At 44.3% G+C, this 23,082-nt stretch overlaps 1 protein-coding gene across 1 annotated transcript in view; it reads left to right on the top strand.

Moving 5' to 3' along the window:
* The window catches only part of B3GLCT (beta 3-glucosyltransferase), a 393,556-nt gene that overhangs the window by 325,590 nt on the left and 44,884 nt on the right, over positions 1 to 23,082 (top strand). Inside the window, exons 10-12 of the mRNA XM_066583040.1 lie at positions 978 to 1,047; positions 18,762 to 18,875; positions 21,855 to 21,954. Of these exons, the coding sequence (XP_066439137.1) occupies positions 978 to 1,047; positions 18,762 to 18,875; positions 21,855 to 21,954 (284 nt within the window). The remainder of the gene's footprint in view (positions 1 to 977; positions 1,048 to 18,761; positions 18,876 to 21,854; positions 21,955 to 23,082) is intronic.

Genomic DNA, 23,082 nt, shown 5'->3' with positions numbered 1-23,082 from the left:
GGCTTTTTGGTTGCCATTCTTCTATGAAGACTACTTCTGGCCAGACTTCTCCGAACAGTAGATGGATGTACCTGGGTCCCACTGGTTTCTGCCAGTTCTGAGCTGATGGCACTGTTAGACATCTTCCGATTTTAAAGAGAAGTAAACGTGCTATGTCTTTCATCTTCTGCGCTCCTTGGCTGAGCACTGCTTCTGCACATTATTGTACAGACAATATAATGAAAAATCTACAGTTGGAAAATAAAAGCAGATTGCAAAAATGAAATATGTTTCACTGCCTGGCTTTAAATGGTAAAAAAAAAAGTGATTTGATTCCTTTTAATGAGTGACAATCATAGAAATAAACTTCCTAACACATTTCTCACTCGCACACTTACATGCATATATAAATTATTGAACATTCTGTTTTGCAATGCTAATGGCTATGTGCAGTAATCACCTAACATACAGGCTTGTGTTTCTTGTTTGAGTGGAGTTGTCATTTCCTACTGCAGTACTACCTATATAGAATCACACGGCACTGTAAACATTGCATACAGTCTAGCAGTGACTAGTAGAGGATTTTTCTATATATTGTTTTCATATATTTGCCTCCGATGGCCAAATTAGCCGCGCTTGCGCAGTCCAGGTCTTCTCCTGTTCTCTATGGGGCTCCGTGTAGCTCCGCCCCGTCACGTGGCGATTCCAGCCAATCAGGAGGCTGGAATCGGCAATGGACCGCACAGAAGCCCTGCGGTCCACGGAGACAGAGGATCCCGGCGGCCATCTTCAGCAGGTAAGTATGAAGACGCCGGACCGCCGGGATTCAGGTAAGCGCTGTGCGGGTTGTTTTTTTAACCCCTGCATCGGGGTTGTCTCGCGCCGAACGGGGGGGGGGTTAAAAAAAAAAAAAAAACCCGTTTCGGCGCGGGACAACCCCTTTAAGATTAATTTCAACATTGTGTAAACTTGATTTTTCATTGTTTTTGTCGTTTTAGGGCAAACCAGTGAAGAAAGAGGAGATATTTGTTGCTGTGAAAACATGCAAAAGGTTTCACAAAGATAGAAGTAGGTTTTCTCATCTGAAATAGTACATTATTGGCTAAAGTATGAAAATACACGTCTTGATTGCTGAACAAAGTACGGTTTCTTCTTAGTCTTATGTTTTGTCCTGAATTAAGGATGCTTTCACACCTGCGCTGGGGATTCTGCTTTCCTACTTCATGAATCCACATGGCTGAACGGTTCCGTCCATAGTCAATGAGGTCCGCCGGCTTTCCGTCCACCTGCCCGATTTTGGGGTATTTGCAGCCGCACTTGTAATGGAACCTCCGGCTGGAGTTTCCAACACCAATGTGAAACCAGCTAAAGAGCTCCTAATAATGAAAGCAGACATTGCAGTATAAACAATAAGGTTGTGCAATCTTATATAAAAGATTCATAGTGTAAATCGACCTTCATGTCAGTTTATGCTGTGGACTTTCAGCAAATTTCACCTCTTTTAATTAGAGGCTAAAATCTGCATCCATAACCATGTCAAAATCCAAGTCTTACATGCAGATTTTGGTTCCGATTTTCAACTCTGATAGCGAACTTTCCACTGCGTAAAATCTGTTTTGTGAGCGCATAGCCTTAAAATGACACTGCAATTCCTCAGACCTGGATGCTATAGTGACAGTGTGATAAATTTTACTAATATGACAAAGAGCTAAAATTATTATGTCCTCGATGATAATGAAACCGCAACACTGACACTAAATCTAAGCACCCTTTTTCCAAAAATGAAAAATAAACCGTTTATCCTTCCTAATAAAATAAAAATAAAGACAAAAATCAAAAGTAGAAACTTTTCCAGTGTTGGCATGCATTTATCGGACTGGCGTTGTCATAAACCATATTGTGGTCACATCTCGCAGAATAGAAGTATCCAAAACCCACAACAAAACTAATCCTTGTCCTATATTTATGCACTGGTTACTAGAGATGAGCGAGCACCAAAATGCTCGGGTGCTCGTTACTCGGGACAAACTTTTCGCGATGCTCGAGGGTTCGTTTCGAGTAACGAACCCCATTGAAGTCAATGGGCGACCCGAGCATTTTTGTATTTCGCCGATGCTTGCTAAGGTTTCCTTGTGTGAAAATCTGGGCAATTCAAGAAAGTGATGGGAACGACACAGCAACGGATAGGGCAGGCGAGGGGCTACATGTTGGGCTGCATCTCAAGTTCACAGGTCCCACTATTAAGCCACAATAGCGGCAAGAGTGGGGCCCCCCCCCTCCCAAAAACTTTTACTTCTGAAAAACCCTCATTAGCAATGCATACCTTAGCTAAGCACCACACTACCTCCAACAAAGCACAATCACTGCCTGCATGACACTCCACTGCCACTTCTCCTGGGTTACATGCTGCCCAACCGCCCCCCCTCCCCCCACAGCGCACACCAAAGTGTCCCTGCGCAGCCTTCAGCTGCCCTCATGCCACACCACCCTCATGTCTATTTAGAAGTGCGTCTGCCATGAGGAGGAACCGCAGGCACACACTGCAGAGGTTGGCACGGCTAGGCAGCGACCCTCTTTAAAAGGGGCGGGGCGATAGCCCACAATGCTGTACAGAAGCAATGAGAAATAGAATCCTGTGCCACTGCCATCAGGAGCTGCACACGTGGGCATAGCAATGGGGAACCTATGTGCCACACACTATTCATTCTGTCAAGGTGTCTCTGCATGCCCCAGTCAGACCGGGCTTTTTAATTCATAGACACAGGCAGGTACAACTCCCTATTGTGAAGTCCCTGTCGACCGACAGCATGGGTGGCTCCCTGGAACCCACCGGCGGTACATAAAAATATCCCATTGCATTGCCCAACACAGCTGAGGTAGTAATGTCGTGCTTAATGCAGGTGGGCTTCGGCCCACACTGCATGCCCCAGTCTGACTGGGGTTCTTTAGAAGTGGAAACAGATGCATTTATAATTCCCTGTGGACCCACAGCATGGGTGGGTGCCAGGAAGCCACCGGCGGTACATAAAAATATCCCTTTGCATTGCCCAACACAGCTGAGGTAGTAATGTCGTGCTTAATACAGGTGGGCTTCGGCCCACACTGCATGCCCCAGTCTGACTGATAATATGTACCTTAACAGTAACCTCGTTGGTGGTAATGTGGTGGTGACTGCGGACCTAGTAGCGCGGTTTAATGTAGTTGGTTTTCGGAATGTGGCCAGGATTAAGTGGGCCGTGGCGGGGGATGTTTTGGAGGCACTACGTGTCCTCTCCACGTGTCCGTGGTTATATGCACCTTAACAGTAACAGCGTTGGTGGGAAATGGCCTCGCCACCATCATGTCTTTGGGAAGCCTCTGTTTCCACACCCCAGAGACATACCATTAGCAGCGGTATAGGCAGAGCCCAAAATTAGTAACATTTCAGCCGTAGCATTAGCGACAGGCCCCACTAACATATCACTAGCAGCATTATAGGGGGAGCACAGTCTTAGTTCCATTTCAGTAATAGTAGCAGCCTACACAGGCCCCAGTAACAATTCCGAAGCAGCAGTATAGGAGGAGCATAGTCTTAGTTCCATTTAAGTCATTGTAGCAGCCTACACAGGCCCCAGGAACAATTCCGAAGCAGCAGTATAGGAGGAGCATAGTCTTAGTTCCATTTAAGTCATTGTAGCAGCCTACACAGGCCCCAGGAACAATTCCGAAGCAGCACTATAGTGGGAGTGCAGTCTTAGTTCCATTTCAGTAGCTGCAGTATAGCCAAGGCCCAAGTTAAATTTATGTAGCTAAAGTGTAGGCCAACCCCACACACACTTCTGTACCATGAGTGCAGGCGAAGAACATAGAAATTGCTATGATTACACTGTAGGTGAGGGCCCCAAAACATTGGTGTACCAACAGTACTAATGTACCTCAGTAAAAATTGGCCATGCCCAACCAAGATGGCAGGTGAAACCCATTAATCGCTTTGGTTAATGTGGCTTAAGTGGTAACTAGGCCTGGAGGCAGCCCAGTTTAACGAAAAATTGGTTCAAGTTAAAGTTTCAACGCTTTTAAGAGCATTGAAACATATAAAAATTGTTTAGAAAAATTAGATGAGTGAGCCTTGTGGCCCTAAGAAAAATTGCCCGTTCAGCGTGATTACGTGAGGTTTCAGGAGGAGGAGCAGGAGGAGGAGGAGGAATATTAGACACAGATTGATGAAGCAGAAATGTCCCCGTTTTGGATGGTGAGAGAGAACGTAGCTTCCATCCGCGGGTGCAGCCTACGTATTGCTTACGTATCGCTGCTGTCCGCTGGTGGAGAAGAGAAGTCTGGGGAAATCCAGGCTTTGTTCATCTTGATGAGTGTTAGCCTGTCGGCACTGTCGGTTGACAGGCGGGTACGCTTATCTGTGATGATTCCCCCAGCCGCAGTAAACACCCTTTCCGACAAGACGCTAGCCGCAGGACAAGCAAGCACCTCCAGGGCATACAGCGCTAGTTCAGGCCACGTGTCCAGCTTCGACACCCAGTAGTTGTAGGTGGCAGAGGCGTCACGGAGGACGGTCGTGCAATCGGCTACGTACTCCCTCACCATCCTTTTACAGTGCTCCCGCCGACTCAGCCTTGACTGGGGAGCGGTGACACAGTCTTGCTGGGGAGCCATAAAGCTGTCCAGGCCCTTAAAGACTGTTGCACTGCCTGGGCTGTACATGCTGCTCGATCTACGCACCTCCCCTGGTACCTGGCCCTCGGAACTGCGCCTTCTGCCACTAGCGCTGTCGGATGGGAATTTTACCATCAGCTTGTCCGCCAGGGTCCTGTGGTATAGCAACACTCTCGAACCCCTTTCCTCTTCGGGAATGAGAGTGGGAAGGTTCTCCTTATAGCGTGGGTCGAGCAGTGTGTACACCCAGTAATCCGTAGTGGCCAGAATGCGTGTAACGTGAGGGTCACAAGAAAGGCATCCTAACATGAAGTCAGCCATGTGTGCCAGGGTACCTGTACGCAACACATGGCTGTCCGCACTAGGAAGATCACTTTCAGGATCCTCCTCCTCCTCCTCCTCCTCCTCAGGCCATACACGCTGAAATGATGACAGGCAAGCAGCATGGGTACCGTCACCAGTGGGCCAAGCTGTCTCTTCCCCCTCCTCCTCATCCTCCTCATGCTCCTCTTCCTGAACGCGCTGAGATATAGACAGGAGGGTGCTCTGACTATCCAGCGACATACTGTCTTCCCCCGGCTCTGTTTCCGAGCGCAAAGCGGCTGCCTTTATGGTTTGCAGGGAACTTCTCAAGATGCATAGCAGAGGAATGGTGACGCTAATGATTGCAGCATCGCCGCTCACCACCTGGGTAGACTGCTCAAAGTTTCGAAGGACCTGGCAGATGTCTGCCAACCAGGCCCACTCTTCTGAAAAGAATTGAGGAGGCTGACTCCCACTGCGCCGCCCATGTTGGAGTTGGTATTCCACTATAGCTCTACGCTGCTCATAGAGCCTAGCCAACATGTGGAGCGTAGAGTTCCACCGTGTGGGCACGTCGCACAGCAGTCGGTGCACTGGCAGATTAAAGCGATGTTGCAGGGTGCGCAGGGTGGCAGCGTCCGTCTTGGACTTGCGGAAATGTGCGCAGAGCCGGCGCACCTTTACGAGCAGGTCTGACAAGCGTGGGTAGCTTTTCAGAAAGCGCTGAACCACCAAATTAAAGACGTGGGCCAGGCATGGCACGTGCGTGAGGCTGCCGAGCTGCAGAGCCGCCACCAGGTTACGGCCGTTGTCACACACGACCATGCCCGGTTGGAGGCTCAGCGGCGCAAGCCAACGGTCGGTCTGCTCTGTCAAACCCTGCAGCAGTTCGTGGGCCGTGTGCCTCCTATCTCCTAAGCTGAGTAGTTTCAGCATGGCCTGCTGACGCTTGCCCACCGCTGTGCTGCCACGCCGCGCGACACCGACTGCTGGCGACGTCCTGCTGCTGCTGACACATCTAGATTGCGAGACAGAGGTTGAGGAGGAGGAGGAGGAGGAGGAGGGTGCTTTAGTGGAAGAAGCATACACCGCCGAACATACCACCACCGAGCTGGGGCCCGCAATTCTGGGGGTGGGTAGGACGTGAGCGGTCCCAGGCTCTGACTCTGTCCCAGCCTCCACTAAATTCACCCAATGTGCCGTCAGGGAGATGTAGTGGCCCTGCCCGCCTGTGCTTGTCCACGTGTCCGTAGTTAAGTTGACCTTGCCACTAACCGCATTGGTGAGGGCGCGTACAATGTTGCGGGAGACGTGGTCGTGCAGGGCTGGGACGGCACATCGGGAAAAGTAGTGGCGACTGGGAACTGAGTAGCGCGGGGCCGCCGCCGCCATCATAGCTTTGAAAGCCTCCGTTTCCACAACCCTATACGGCAGCATTTCAAGGCTGATAAATTTGGCTATGTGGACGGTTAACGATTGAGCGTGCGGGTGCGTGGCGGCGTACTTGCGCTTGCGCTCCAACACTTGCGCTAGCGACGGCTGGACTGTGCGGTGCGAGACATTGGTGGATGGGGCCGAGGACAGCGGAGGTGAGGGTGTGGGTGCAGGCCATGAGACGGTAGTGCCTGTGTCCTGAGAGGGGGGTTGGATCTCAGTGGCAGGTTGGGGCACAGGGGGAGAGGCAGCGGTGCAAACCGGAGGCGGTGAACGGCCTTCGTCCCACCTTGTGGGGTGCTTGGCCATCATATGTCTGCGCATGCTGGTGGTGGTGAGGCTGTTGGTGGTGGCTCACCGGCTGATCTTGGTGCGACAAAGGTTGCACACCACTGTTCGTCGGTCGTCAGGCGTCTCGGTGAAAAACTGCCAGACCTTAGAGCACCTCGGCCTCTGCAGGGTGGCATGGCGCGAGGGTGTGCTTTGGGAAACAGTTGGTGGATTATTTGGTCTGGCCCTGCCTCTACCCCTGGACACCGCACTGCCTCTTGCAACCTGCCCTGCTGCTGCCCGTGCCTCCCCCTCTGAAGACCTGTCCTGTGTAGGCGTTGCACACCAGGTGGGGTCAGTCACCTCATCGTCCTGCTGCTCTTCCTCCGAATCCTCTGTGCGCTCCTCCCTCGGACTTACTGCCCTTACTACTACCTCACTGCAAGACAACTGTGTCTCATCGTCATCGTCCTCCTCACCCACTGAAAGGTCTTGAGACAGTTGGCGGAAGTCCCCAGCCTCATCCCCCGGACCCCGGGAACTTTCCAATGGTTGTGCATCAGTGACGATAAACTCATCTGGTGGGAGAGGAACCACTGCTGCCCAATCTGAGCAGGGGCCCGAGAACAGTTCCTGGGAGTCTTCCCGCTCCTGAGCATGTGTCATTGTAGTGGAGTGAGGAGGCTGGGAGGAAGGAGGAGCAGCAGACAGAGGATTCGGATTTGCAGCAGTGGACGGCGCAGAACTGTGGCTGGATGATAGCTTGCTCGAAGCACTTTCTGCCATCCAGGACAGGACCTGCTCACACTGCTAATTTTCTAATAAAGGTCTCCCGCGTGGACCCATTAATTGGGCGATGAATGTGAGGACGCCAGAAACGTGCCTCTCTCCTAATCGCGCAGCAGTCGGCTGCGACACACCTGGATCAGGAGCTCGGCCTGTGCCCACACCCTCACTTGGCCCTCCGCGTCCTCGGCCGCGTCCACGTCCTCTAGGCCTACCCCTACCCCTCAGCATGCTGTATTACCAGTGATTTGATTTCACAGGCAGGAAATAAATTGGCGCAAGCCTGCAAGCCAAATATAATTTTTTAACTTTTTTAAAAAAGGAAAGGCCCACTGCCTCTAGTGAATGAATAATAAGTTTAATAACTGTGTTGCGGCCCTGCAAAAGTGTCACAGAACTTTACTGTTGCAGAGTTATTAACTGTGGCAGAGCAGGTATTTCCCAGGCAGGAAAGAAATTGGCGCAAGGCTGCACTCAACCGTAGCTGGTTGCGTCTGATTTTTTTACGTTCTCCACGCAGCACACACGTACCCAGAGCCCTGACGGCTGTCAGAGGCAGGGCAAATATAATTTTTTCCCTTTTGTTAAAAAGGAAAGGCCCACTGCCTCTAGTGAATGAATAATAAGTTTAATAACTGTGTTGCGGCCCTGCAAAAGTGTCACAGAACTTTAGTGTTGCAGAGTTATTAACTGTGGCAGAGCAGGTATTTCCCAGGCAGGAAAGAAATTGGCGCAAGGCTGCACTCAACCGTAGCTGGTTGCGTCTGATTTTTTTACGTTCTCCACGCAGCACACACGTACCCAGAGCCCTTAGGACTGACAGAGGCAGGGCAAATATACTTTTTTCCCTTTTGTTTAAAAGGAAAGGCGCACTGTGCCTATTCAATGACTAATATAACTGTGTTGCGGCCCTGCAAAAGTGTCACAGAACTTTACTGTTGCAGAGTTATTAACTGTGGCAGAGCAGGTATTTCCCAGGCAGGAAAGAAATTGGCGCAAGGCTGCACTCAACCGTAGCTGGTTGTGTCTGATTTTTTTACGTTCTCCACGCAGCACACACGTACCCAGAGCCCTTAGGACTGACAGAGGCAGGGCAAATATACTTTTTTCCCTTTTGTTTAAAAGGAAAGGCGCACTGTGCCTATTCAATGACTAATATAACTGTGTTGCGGCCCTGCAAAAGTGTCACAGAACTTTACTGTTGCAGAGTTATTAACTGTGGCAGAGCAGGTATTTCCCAGACAGGAAAGAAATTGGCGCAAGGCTGCAGTAAACCGTAGCTGGTTGCGTCTGATTTTTTTACGTTCTCCACGCAGCACACACGTACACAGAGCCCTTGAGACTGACAGAGGCAACGCAAATATACTTTTTTCCCTTTTGTTTAAAAGGAAAGGCCCACTGTGCCTATTCAATGACTAACAACTGTGTTGTGGCCCTGCCTACACAATTCTGTGCCTGTAGTATCAATGCAGGGTGCAATGCTCTGCACCGCCGATTTTGAGAAAGAAAAAAAAAAGCAACACAGCTAACAGCAGCCTGCACAGTACTCCACACAGTTAAATGTGGCCCTAGAAAGGACCGTTGAGGTTCTTGAAGGCTACACTCACTCCTAACACTCTCCCTGCCTAAGCACCACTTCTGTCCCTAATGCCAGGTGCAATGCTCTGCACTGCCGATTTTGAGAAGAAAAAAAAAATTTCTCCACTGCTAACAGCAGCCTGCACACACGTAGATGTGGCCCTAAGAAGGACCGTTGGGGTTCTTGAAGCCTACACTCACTACAAACACTCTCCCTACAGCAACTCCAATAGAACAGCACTTTCCCTCAGCTAACTCACAAGGCATGTGTGGCGAGCCACGGGAGGGGCCGACTTTTATACTCGGGTGACATCTGATCGCCCCAGCCACTCACAGCAGGGGGGTGGTATAGGGCTTGAACGTCACAGGGGGAAGTTGTAATGCCTTCCCTGTCTTTCAATTGGCCAGAAAAGCGCGCTAACGACTCAGAGAGGAAACTGAAAGTAACCCGAACACCGCGTGGTGCTCGTTACGAGTAACGAGCATCCCGAACACCCTAATATTCGCCCGAGCATCAAGCTCGGACGAGTACGTTCGCTCATCTCTACTGGTTACCTTTCCCTATCTGCCTATAAACTTGCTAAAACCAATTTTGTACTGCCATGTACAAGTATCACATAGCTTCCAGGTAAGGGAGACAGACTTTTATCCTTAACGGGGTATTCTGTATTGGGAAGTCATGGCTGCATCAGCCAACATGTGATGTACACACCGCCGTCTGGAGTCTGTCAGCTGTCATGGCAGATTTGACATGAAGAATAGCATTGTATGCAGGACTAGAGAATCCAACAGACCCCTTTGTAAGTCAAATATATTAGGAAATTAAAGCATATAGCATTTTCCCCCTTTTTTGAGTCATTTTCTCTATACAATGTCAGCAAATCAAAAAACTATAAAGTACAGGCCAGGAAATACCAACTGTCCCTTTAAAAAAAATATATATATAGGTAAACTATGAAATTATATATATTTACAGTATATTCGCCTTTAAAATCCATTAGTCCAAAACACATTAATGACCTTGGTCCTGAAATGGTAAATATTAAAGGTTTTTTTTGTTTGTTTTGTTTTTTTTAGTTTTCAATGTCACAATAAAAAATGAAAAAACTAAGATCCTGCATTTTTTACACTGACCCGTATGCCTAATACATACATAGTAACATAGTTCGTAAGGCTGAATGAAGACAATGTCCATCTAGTCCAGCCTGTTAGCCTCCTGTTTTGTTGATCCAGAGGAAGGCAAAAAACCCCAAGAGCAGAAGCCAATTAGCCCTTTTGGGGAAAAAATTCCTTCCCGACTCCCTAATGGCAATCAGTCTGTTCCCTGGATCAACCCCTAATAGTTCCTACCTGCCTGTATACCTGGATTAACAATTAACCTAAGATTTATATCCTGTAATATTCTTCCTCTCCAGAAAGACATCAAGTCCCCTTTTAAATTCCTCTATGGATTTTGCCATCACCACTTCCTCCGGCAGAGAGTTCCACAGACTAGCTGCTCTAACAGTAAAGAAACCTTTTCTATGTTGGTGATGAAACCTGCTTTACTCTAAACGTAGCGGATGTCCTCTTGTTACCGTTGTAGTCCTGGGTATAAACAGATCATGGGAGAGATCCCTGTTTTGTCCCCTCATGTACTTATACATGGTTATTTGGTCGCCCCTTAACCTTCTTTTTTCTAGAGAAAATAGTCCCAATTTTGATAGCCTCTTTGGGTATTCTAGTCCCATCCTTCAATGTACTAGCTTAGTCGCTCTTCTTTGAACCCCCTTCAATACTGTAACATCTTTCCTGAGCAGCGGTGACCAGAACTGTACACAGTATTCCATGTGGGGCCTGACAAGTGCCTTATATAATGGAAGGATAATGTTCTCGTCCTTCGCCCCTATACCTCTTTTAATGCATCCCAAAATTTTATTTGCCTTTGCAGCAGCTGATTGGCATTGGTTACTCCAGTTTAGTCTACAATCCACTAATACCCCCAGGTCTTTTTCCATATCACTTTTCCCTAGTAGTGCCCCATTAAGTGTATATTGGTAACATCCATTTTTGTTGCCCATGTGTATAACCTTACATTTATCAACATTAAACTTCATTTGCCATTTTTCTGCCCAAGCCCCCATCTTATCCAGGTCCGTTTGTAGCCGCACATTGTCCTCCGTTGCATTAATTATATTGTATAATTTTGTGTCATCTGCAAATATTGAAATTTTGCTGTGCAGCCCCTCTATCAGGTCGTTGATAAATATATTGAACAGAATGGGGCCTAATACTGAGCCCTGTGGTACCCCACTAGTGACGGTGACCCAATCAGAGTACGAACGATTTATTACCACCCTCTGATTTCTATCCTTGAGCCAATTTTTTACCCAACTACACACGTTTTCACCCAATCCGAGCTGTCTCATTTTGTATATTAGCCTATTATGCGGCACGGTGTCAAAGGCTTTAGAGAAGTCCAGATATACGAGATCAATAGATTCTCCCAGGTCCAGCCTAGAGCTTACTTCATCGTAGAAACTGATCAGAGTTGTCTGACATGAGCGACCCTTCATGAATCGATGCTGGTGAGGAGTTATTCCCTCGTTCTCCTTGAGGTGCTCATCGATGGCGTCTCTCAGAATCCCCTCGAAAATTTTTCCCGTTACTGAAGTGAGACTTACCAGCCTGTAGTTACCAGGCTCACTTTTGGTCCCCTTTTTGTAAATTGGAACCACGTTGGCAATGCGCCATTCTAATGGTACAACACCGGTCTTGATAGTCTCTAGAAATATTAGGTATAGCGGCCTAGCTAACTCATCACTTAGTTCTCTAAGTACCCTTGGTTGTATTCCATCTGGGCCTGGCGATTTATCGATTTTAATCTTTTTTAATCGGTTCTGCACTTCCACTTGCGTTAGGTATGACATATTTTGTGAGGGGTTTATTTTATTCCCCTGTATCTCGTGTGGCATTTCCTTTTCGTTTGTGAATACGCTTGAAAAGAAAGTATATAATAGATTTGCCTTCCCTCCATCATCATCAATGATTTCCCCTGCATTATTTGTTAAAGGGCCAGTGCTCTCCCTGCAAATCCTTTTGCTGTTAATATAGTTGAAAGATAGTTTGGGGTTGTTTTTGCTCTCCTTGGCGATCCGTCTTTCTGCCTCCTCCTTGGCAATTTTGATCCTATCTTTGCATATCTTGTTTTTTTCCCTGTACGATTTTAGCACTTCTTCGCTGCCTTCTTGCTTTAGTAGTCTAAACGCTTTCTTTTTGTCGTTTATTGCCCCTCTTACCGTCCATCGAGCCACATTGGTTTCCTTATAGTTGAGTTTCTTTTATTTTTAAAGGGAATGAACTGCTCACATGAGGTGATTAGGATCCTTTTGAACTCCTCCCATTTGTCCTCTGTACTGTTATTTTTGAGGATGTTGTCCCAATTAATGTTACCGATAGTAGTTCTAAGCTCATCAAATTTTGCTTTACTAAAGTTTAGTTTATTTGTCGCTCCCTGATAAGGCTTTTTATTGAATGCCAGTTGGAAGTTGATTATATTGTGGTCACTGTTCCCCAAGTGCCCCTCAACCTGTACCCCCTTTATACGATGATTCCATTTCCTGTAGAGAAAACTTTACCGCGGTCACCTAATTATGATCACAGGCAGGATTGCAATGAAAGGTGATACCTGTATGTAGATAACAATGGATCCATTATTCATCATTCACAATATGTGATAGTCACAGATCACCTCCTCCACTCCCTGCATAATGGCCTCTGCACATGTCACAGAGCATGCCTAGAACAACCTCTCCAAGAAGGTCTCCTACTGTGCATTGTGTGAATAGCCCATGAAGCTGTTGTGAACCATATCTCTTTCAGTTGCTGTAAAGCATATCTCTGCAGCAAAGGCAAGACGGCCACAACCCATTGTCATTTTCAAACAACAATTTAAAAACCAGAAAATAAAAATAAATTAGAAAAATGGAACATCTTTTATCTGTTTTTAACCCCTTAGTGACCAGCCTATCGTGTTTTTACAAAGTTCGGTGGTGCCGTACGGCTCCCCATGATGAGTTCGCAGGGAGTTGCGTGAGTGTCATAGTAGCCGGGGCCTTTCTGAGAGGCCCCAGGGCTGTCTTGGCAGAACGCCTATCAAGCTGTCCCCATGGGGTGGCTTGATAGACTGCCTGCCTGATCGCAGTATGATGTAATGCTATGGCATTACATCATACTGCAGGAGCGATCAAAGCATCGCAAGTTGTTGTCTTCTGTGAGGACTTAAAAAAAAGAAAAAAGGAAAAAAAAGCAATAAATTTTACTAATTATTTTTAAAAAAGTAATTAAAGTAAAAAAACAAACAAAAACTTTTGCTATATTTGTAATAAAAGAATCTAAATAATAAAACAAAAATACATATTTGGTATTGCTACATCCGTAAAAGTCCAATCTAGTAAATTAACGTTGTCTGAAAAAATAAAGAACGCCAGAAATGCACTTTTATGGTCACAGTCTCCAAGAAAAAATGCAATAAAAAGCGATTATAATACGTGTGTATTCCAAAATGGTACCAACACGAACTACAGGACATCCTGCAAAAAATCAGCCATGGAAAAATAAAAAAGCTATTGCGCACAGAAGATGGCGGCAGAAAATAATTTTTAAATATTCAATGTCTTTGAAAAAAAATAAAAGTAGTACAGCAACAAAAAAACTAAATAAGTTTGGTATTGTAGTAATTGTACTGACCCCTAAAATAAAGTTATCATGTCCTTTTTATTGCAGTTTGTGCGCCGTAGCAACAAGACGCACCGAAAGATGGCTGACTTTACTTTTTTTCCACTTCTCAACTTAGGATTTTTTTTAAGTTTTCCAGTACATTATATGGTACATTAAATAGTACCATTGAAAAATACAACTCGTCCTGCAAAAAAACGAGCCCTCATACAGCCACATGAATGGATAAATAAAGGAGTTCCGATTTTTTTTTTTTTTAAAAGGGGGGAGGAAAAAACGAAAATGCAAAAACGGAAAAAAGCTCCTTCACTAAGGGGTTAATGAGTACAGAAGATCTAAACATTCCCTTTAAAAAGAAAACTCTTTTGGTAAAGAGGGAATGTTCATCTTTATGTAAATATCCCTCCTGGCCTTGTCATGCAGCATTACGCTGGTTTTACAATAAGAAATATAGTTTCTGAAGGTCTTTCTGGAAGTCGGACCTCTGAAGCAATAAGAGCCTCACGTCAGGGAAGGGAATGCAGACGATGAACTGGCATGAACTTACGGCAGGCTGTCCAGAAGAGAAGAAGAGTACATGTACTTGGAATGGTATGAAGTATCGCGTAAATCATGTCATATTTTAGAACTTTTTGTGCGCTAGATTATCAGAATTTCCCACCAGTCCTGCAGGTCATGTCTGAGACATTTAGAAGATGGAATTAGCCGATAGAGCCAACTTGCTCATATATGTTGCCTGGTATTTGGCGATAGTTCAGTTTTTCTTGGCATCTTTGTTTTCAAGTTATTGATTGTAGTAAACCTTTTTGTTACTTTTTTAAAACCCTTTTTCTCTTTTGCCTCTTGTCTCAGGCCGCCTGCACACGGGCGGGTTGGATCTTGCATGCAGAATTCCCACAGCGAAGTTCGACCTGGTGCCTGGCCGGTGACCCCAGCTTACCACTCTGCCGGTCTTCTCCTCTGCTGCAACTGTGCCGGCTGACACATGCGCAGTACAGAGGACGCCGCACCGTCGCTATGGCAATGACACAGCTTTTGTTGCGAATGTGCCAGCCCGGAGCGCCGTCGGCACATGCGCAGTTGAGTGGACGCTACGCAAGCACTATGGTGATGATGCGGCTCTTGCGGCCATTCTGCAATAATGAATGGCCGCAGAGCCGACGGCTTCCATTGATTTTAATGGAAGCCAGCGGTGCGTAGGCCGCACAAAATCGCAGCATGCTTCGATTTCTCCCCCGCGAGCGTGAAATTGCAATCAATTTCTGCTCGTGGGCAGGAAATCGCGTTTTCTCATAGCATGCTATGGGCTGGATTTGCTGCAGAATCCGTCGGCGGAATGCCGCTCCGCATTTCGCCATGCAAATCCGCCCGTGTGCAGGAGGCCTAAAACTGGAAGGAAATAGAATAACATTCAATACAATACGAATTTAAACTTGAGTTTTTATATTATATATACCCATAAATTTTGATTTTTATCTAAATAAGTTAAAAAGTCTGTGTGGATGAAATCTTCACTCCTTAGTAACTGTTTTATGCCTTAATAACTGGGTAATTTTTTTCCCCTTTTCTTCTATCATCAGATTCAAGTAGGCAGAACTTTTTTATATTTCCTTTCAGCATAGCCAAATGAGGGCTTGTTTTTTATTTTTTTTGCAAGATGAGTTGAATGTTTTAATCGAACTTTTTAAAGACACACATACTGTATGCGCTGGAATGAAGGGGGGCCTAGTTATGGCTCACAGGTCTGCCATCCTAGTACAACTTTTAGGCCCTAAAATGTTATTTCTCATAAAAAGGCATTATTATGACAAGATGAAAAAATTAAGTTCTGCACACATAAATGGTATTGCCGTGTCCATAATGAACCAAGCTGTAAAGTGTAACTAACTATAAAGAGTCAAATAAAACCTGTTTCTTGTTGGAATTTGCCCCTCAAAATACATATAATGTAATAATAGTTCTGCACAGATTTTTAACTTCCAGCACATTCATACAGTGGCCAGCTTTAGTATGAAATAATGACAGGATATGCATAAGTAAATGGGCAAATATCTGCATGATCTACTCTGGAATTGTCTAATACCTTTGCAAAATCCTGGATGGTGTGCTGGCCTCGTTACGGTCTCATGGGGGAATTAAAGGCATCAGTTGGCGCAGGGGTCATTTTTATTCTTTCTTAATACTTGAATAAAGTTAAAGGGGTTTTCCGAGTCATTGATTTTGTATGGTTTGGTGGTCCTTGTGCATCTGACAGGTGACTTCACCTAGCCATAAGGGTTTCTAATATGGAAGCCCTGATGCAGGTTAATCAGAGGTACTGATGATCCTGCCGATCTCCTATTGGCTGCAACGATCCGCGGGGGAGCAGCGCGCAGTCAGTAAATCACCCCTTTGTGTTTCAGTGTTCATAACTTTGTCAGAGTAGCTGTATGAGGTCCAATTTCGGGTATATATAATGTATTGAATAACTTTTACTCATTTCTTTTGCTGGGAGCAATAGCTATTTCACAGTTGTTTTTGGGATTAGTTTTTTATTAAATTCACCATGTGCTATACATTTTATGTTAACTATATTCTATGGGTCATTCTAATTATGACAACCCCATATAAAGGTCTTATTACTATATTTTGTTTTACTACTTTTGCACAATATAAACACTTATTGTAAAAAAAAAAAAACAACAAAAAACCAGAGCATTTTTTAAGTTTCCGAGTTGTATGAGGACTTGTTTTTTTGTGGGACGACGTAGGTTTTACTGGTACCATTTTGAAGTACTGTATATACATGACAACTAGATTGCATTTTGTTCCTGTTTAAGGGGAAAGATTAACAAAAATTGCTATTTTTATTGTGTGTGTGTGTTATGCAATTTACAGTGCTGAGTAAATATTGTATTTTTTTATAGTATGGGTTGTAATGGATGTGGGGATACAAATTATGGGTAGCTTTTTTTCAATATTTAAAGCCTTGTGAAAGGGGAGGAAAAACTGTTTAAAATGTCCTGTAAAAACATTTACTTGCTGTGGTCAGCCATGACTGCAGTGTCTTCAGGGTTAAACAGCGTAGAGGAATGAATAAATGAGCAAGTCTTCATCTTTTCATTCTTTTTCAAGAAAAAAAACAACCCATATGGGACAGTGTGAGAGCAAATTGATGGGGTGAGGCGATAACATGAAGAAATGTCCATGTTACCCTCCCCTGAGACAGGAGAATTTCAGATCTTCTCTGCTGCCTGCTTGCCCTCCCCTCCCTCTCTACTTTGCACATTGACTGTAACTATAAGATTCCTGACCCCAGTTATAGTGGTTATCGCTCCTGTTCTGTAAGTGCTATAGACACGTTTTTGGTGTCATTTTAAAGCCAAGAATCTTGGCTTTAGAAGCATGTCATTAGTGTTGATGGAACCAGAGCTACAGACATTTGAAGTAGAACGAGTTCTGTTAGTCCAAAAACTGAAATGTCCTTGTTCTGCAAATTCTGTGGGGCATGGGGGACCAGTACAGTGACTGGCACAGACTAAGAGGCATCAATGAAGCAGTTAGACAAAAAGATGAGTCTGGCTACTGCATTCAGGAAGGATTGAAGAGAGGAGAGTTTAGTAAGGGCCAGATCAATTAGTAGAGAGTTACAGTAATCAAGCCAATAATTATCAGGGCAACAATAAGAGTTTTAGCTGTTTCTACTGTAAATTAGGCTAGATTTGGGGTATGTTTTTGAGGTGCAGGTGACATGAGCAAGCAAGTGATTAAATGTAGGGAACAAAGGAAAGTTCGGAGTCAAACATAACTCAAAGATAGTGGGCTTGCTACCAAGGAGTTATAGTGGTACCTCACAGAGATGGAAATATTGGGATTAAGTAAATTAGTTGGTGGAAACACAAGAATTTTGGTTTTAGAAAGATTTTGTTTCAGATATAGAGATGATATGGTGTTAGAGGCAGCAGACAGACAGATAATAATCACTGGTGTTTTGTAACAGCAAAGGGGTTATGTCTTTGGAAGAAGTGTGGAATTGGGTGTCATCAGCGTAGAGGTGGTATTGAAAGCCTAATCTATTGATACATTGGCCAATAGGGGCTATGTAGATGGACCTAAGACTGAACTCCAAGAACCCCTCACAGCAAGAGGATGAAGAGGATAGGTAGAGCCAGAGAATGATATGCTAAATGAGCAGCCAGAGCAGTATCCTTAACGCCAACAGACTGGATTAGACTGAGCGGAGTTTTTCAATACATTCATAGATACCCCCAATAATGCGATTAATATGACAACTGTCAGGCAAAACTTACATCAATGCTAAATTTAAAAAAAAGTTTTGACTCTTGGTATTTGGGGAAGAAACAAAACAACAGTTCATCATAAAGACCAAAATTGGCTGTTGCAGTAAAGGCCCATTTACACGCAAAGATTGTCGTTTGAACGAGCGATCGACTCAACAACTTTTTTGCTTTCAAATGATGAGTATTTACACGTAAGCATAACCGTTTGAATTCCTCACCGTTTTCCTAGTTTGCTGGGTCATTTGGTAGTGTTTTTTATACATAAGGTGGACCTGGAATAAGTAGACAATTTTTTGCTCAGGTGTGTGTATATGTGAAGAATGTCTAGTCAGGAGGTTTTTAATTAGTGGGAAGAAAAACATTGTCTTCTGTGGCAGTATGTGGATTGGCTTTTTAATAAGGTCCTTTTGTTCAGCTGTGCAAATAATGACTCCTCCCTCAAGTTGTTTGAATGACTGAACAACTGCTGTTTAAACCTAACGACAAGCGAACAAACTAGCGACTATTTTATGCAGGCTGATACTCAGCAACCAACGACAAGTGAACTGATAGTGCACGATGGTTTTGCATTTACACGTAACGATTATCGCTTACGTTCGCTTGTTTGAATGAATTTTGAGCGACAATCGTTGCGTGTAAAACAGTATGCAATAAACTATGAAGCTTCCTCTAGGATACAATGCTTTACGTATGCTCTAGTAAACTATGTTACTATGTTGTATCATTTGTAGATCTAGAAGTCTTAATCCTACCTTGTTTTTGCAGTACCTGTTGTCAAACAGACTTGGGAAAAGAATGCTGTGCACCTTGAATATTACAGTGATTATGCCGATCCCGCAATTCCTACAATAGATTTAGGAGTTCCAAATGTTGAAAGAGGTAAAATGACATATAGTCTATATTTCAGAATAATACATGATTTCTAGAATTAAAAAAAAAATTGTGAAATTGTATTCTACGTTAGTGTTTTTTTCGGGTTGTCTTCAATTATAACTTTTTTGCTTCACTACAAAAGTTAATTATCTTATATTTTTTGTCTGACCTCTTGCACTTCATATTAATCACCATATTCTGTATATGATAAATACTTATTTAAGAAGTTGTCTCATGAATGTAACCCCTTTTAAAAGCTACCCGGAGCAGAAGACGGCATTTCCCTGATCAGCTGATAGCCGAATGTTTCAGGAGCTTAGACCCTTTGTGATCAGCCAATTGCTGGGGAGAGAACCTTAAAAAAAGGGGCTGTGCCTTGCAATAACTCATTTTAAACACTAACTAAAAAAATTGCCTTCATATATCGTAGCACATAAATGTTACATCACTTGATGTAAAAGGTTTTGGTCCCATCACAGCAATTCATACACTATCCACATGACTCTGGAACCCTCATCAATCCCAATAATGTAGCCCCGGAGCGTTCTCAAGTGTGGGCAGCGGAGGTCGTGCTTACACACCTCTGCTCCATTCACTTCAGTGGGACAGCCATAGAGTAGCGAGCGCAGATTGTATTTGTACGTGGTTACTAGAAATGAGTGAGCACCCAAATGCTCGGGTCCACTTTATTTGAGCCGAGCTTTTCGTAAAATTCGAGAGCTCTACTCAAGTAACGAACCCCATTGGCTACAATGGGAGACTCGAGCATTTTTGTATGTGGGATGCCGGGTACCGACCTTTTTTTTTTCTTGGTTCGCCTCTCCCTCCCCCTCTCTCTCTCCCTCCCCCTCTCTCTCTCCCTCCCCCTCCCTCTCTCCCTCCCCCTACCTCCCTCCCCCTCCCTCTCCCTCCCCCTCCTTAATGATAACCCTAGTAGCGGTAGTTTACCCACTTAGCTGCCGTGGTCAGTATTGATCAGAGCATCTAAGCCATTGGCGCCCCTTCTGTCACCCCATAGTGCCCATTTGCGATGCCTATTCCTAAGCATTAAGAGTGTGAGGAAAGTCTTTTTAGTTCTTTTTATTTTTGCTTCGTTACGTTTAGATGGATGTATTGTTATCTTTTCTGTGTTGTTTTATGGTGATGCTAATTGCTAATGTTAGTCCTGTGCTCACATAGTTCAGTTTTCCATTACAATACTAATGGGAACTAAACGTATCGGTTCCTTTCCAGCATATATTATAGTTACAGACCGTTTGCTTGTTATTTCCGCTTCATTAGTTGCAGTATCATGAGTGATTGGAGCCATTGATTTGCTGACATAGTTACTTACCAGGAGTTACGTTGGCCCAGTTAGCTTTTTATATTGTCCTATTAATTTAAAGCGTAAACCCTTCAGCGTGTAAATTGATATTCTCGGAGCTCCTAGTGCATAACAAGTGAAACATTCTATTATAATGTAGTTAATTTCTGCACCTGAGTGAATTCTTCTTCTTCTTACAGAGCTGGGTTGTATTTCACTTGTGATATTGACTACAGTTTTTTCCTTCTCGTCGATTTTAATTTCATTTAACAATATATTTATTTTACTCGTGGAAAGCAGTGAAAGTGAGCAGGCATAAGGGGCTGTACACATCATACTTTAACGTATAACGATAAATGTGCATGGGGAAAAAGTATACAAACCTATGTAATTATAGGCAAACGCTCACGGTTTATAGACCTACATTCTCATATACTTGTGTCTTTTTTGATATATACAAGTAGTTTACGTTTTTTCTGTAAAACTGTTCCCAGCGTGCACATATATTAATGCCCACAGTGCTGCTGGATCTTTGTCTTTGCTTGCATTAAAGAAGTGGTTTGCATCAGTCCAGCCTGTGAGTTGGATGTGATACAGATAGTATTATTAAAGTCAGCTTGATGGGGTGACACGATCCCATCACATATCCCATCTGCTCAACACAGATCAGTATTATGGCGATGTGCATGAGCGCATACACAAACTGATATCCTGAGTAAGGCTATCACTGAGGAACGTGCTACACATTTAACGTAGGATCCGCGGCAAGACCGCATCTCAGAAGCATCTCAGAGCTGTTCATTTAAATGTGGAATTCAAATCTGCACGTGGAATAAAGAAAACAAAAAGGTGACAAGTCACTTCCTGATGCTGATTCTGTGTTGGGAATTTATGGATTTGCCCATTAAAAAGGCTTAATCCGCAGGCGGATCTGTGGACATTCAAGTACGTAGCCATATATTTCTGCTGCGGCTTTTGAGGAGGAATCCACTTTGAAAAATCCAATGCAAGTTTCACTGTGTGAACATAGCCTAAGGCAAACACAGTGGAACGCCATACCTGAAAATAATGAAAAAATCATTGTACCTAATACCGTGTTTCCCCCAAAATAATACACTGTCTTATATTAATTTTTGCCCCATAAGAGGCACAGTGTCTTATTTTCAGAGGATGCATTATACTCATCTAGCCAACGGCGACCCGGTGCCTTGTGCTGGTCTCCAGCGCTGCGGCAGGCTGCCGGGTCCTCCGCGCTGACAGTGTTCTCTTCCTGGTAACTAACAGAGCTTTGAATAACTCACCTTCAGCAAGCAAGAGCTGTGATTGGATCACAAGCGCAGTTGGCTCAGCCAATCAGAGCCGGCACTCGATGAACCAATCATAGCCATTCAGTGATGTCATTCACTAAATGGCTGTAAATGATCGAGCGCCGGCTCTGATTGGCTGAGCCAGCAGCGCTCGTGTTCCAATCACAGCACTCGCTAGCTGGAGGCGGGGTATTCAAAGCAAATATTGCAGCAAATTTTCATTCATTTATTACGGCGCGTACAGGCAAATGTAAAAATGTATACGGTCATGTGATGGAGGCTTTATGGTAAAATGGAACAGTAGTATATAGAGAAAAACCTCTATTTATTTGTAATGCAGTTCTTATTTAAATCACAACTTTTTTGTATTTTTAGGACATTGTGGAAAAACCTTTGCCATTTTAGAAAGGTTTCTAAAATCTGATCTTATACAAGCACAGTGGCTGGTAGTCGTGGATGATGATACACTGATCAGGTATGTGTAAAGAGCTTTTTTGTGTAGTTTTCAGAATATATGTATTGTTTTGAAGCCTGTGTAACTACCTATGTCCAAGGACTCCATCGGGCTTTACTTCGAAAAAATGAACCCCTGGACGAATCGGGGTGAAAGTTATTTCTTCTGTTGGAATCTCCTGAAACGGAGACCAATATGTTTCCATTTTGACAAGTTTTACGTTTTGTGCGAGAAACTATAATGTATTCTAGCACATTATTCTTTCTGGCACAAAATACTGGAAATGAATGGAAACCTGCTGAAATCGAGATCTATCCGTCTCAGCAGATTACAACAATAGAAGGAATGGCTTTCGTCCCGATACCGGTTTTAGGTCTTTAAACGTAAAGCCTGATTAAATCCCTAAATACAGATAAAAATATGATGTGTCCAGGCCCTCATTTTCTGGGTAGCTACAAATTCTTCAATATTTGGCCCCGACATCTCTAAATTCCACTAAAGCCTTTTTAGAAGCAAAATGATGAAAGAATGATAGTAAAAACCCCACAACTTTACTGCTTGCTGTCCCAATATAGCCGATGTGCTCCATTCAATATATATGTGAGAACCAGACAATCCGCAAGAACCGAGAATGCATCATGTTAGTAGTTCAGCACATAAAAACTACAATATCAGTTGGTAAATACCAGCCCTGACATTGGATGATGTCACTTTACGTAACCCCAGTGCCATCTTTGGGCTGCAACTTTAAAAGCATGTATTACTGCAAAACTTGTTTTTTGTAACCACAGTGATCTTAATTATCTTCAATAACTAATTAGGCTTTAGGAAAATTAAAATAATTTCACACATTGTGGGAGATTTGCTAACCTGCATGCACTAAACATGTGACTCAGTTTGTGCTAGAAAACAGACATTCAGGTGGTGGACAGAAATATGGAAACACCATACGAAATGCATGGGATTTTAAACATTAGCACTGAGTAGCCCTTTTGACCTCTGCTTGGCTGAGAGCTTTCACAACAAATTTGTTTTTACTTCACCTCTTGCCCTGCTCTGGGTGGTTTTGGGAGCCAGCTGATAACAGCAGCCAAGTGGCTCAAACCCCTGACCAATGGAACCATGTTGCTCAGGCGAATGTTCACTTCT

This window comes from Eleutherodactylus coqui, chromosome 1 (assembly GCF_035609145.1).
Source record: "Eleutherodactylus coqui strain aEleCoq1 chromosome 1, aEleCoq1.hap1, whole genome shotgun sequence".
NCBI lineage: Eukaryota > Metazoa > Chordata > Amphibia > Anura > Eleutherodactylidae > Eleutherodactylus > Eleutherodactylus coqui.
The sequence above is the reverse complement of the archived record's forward strand: the minus strand, read 5'-3'. Positions and strand labels throughout refer to the sequence as shown.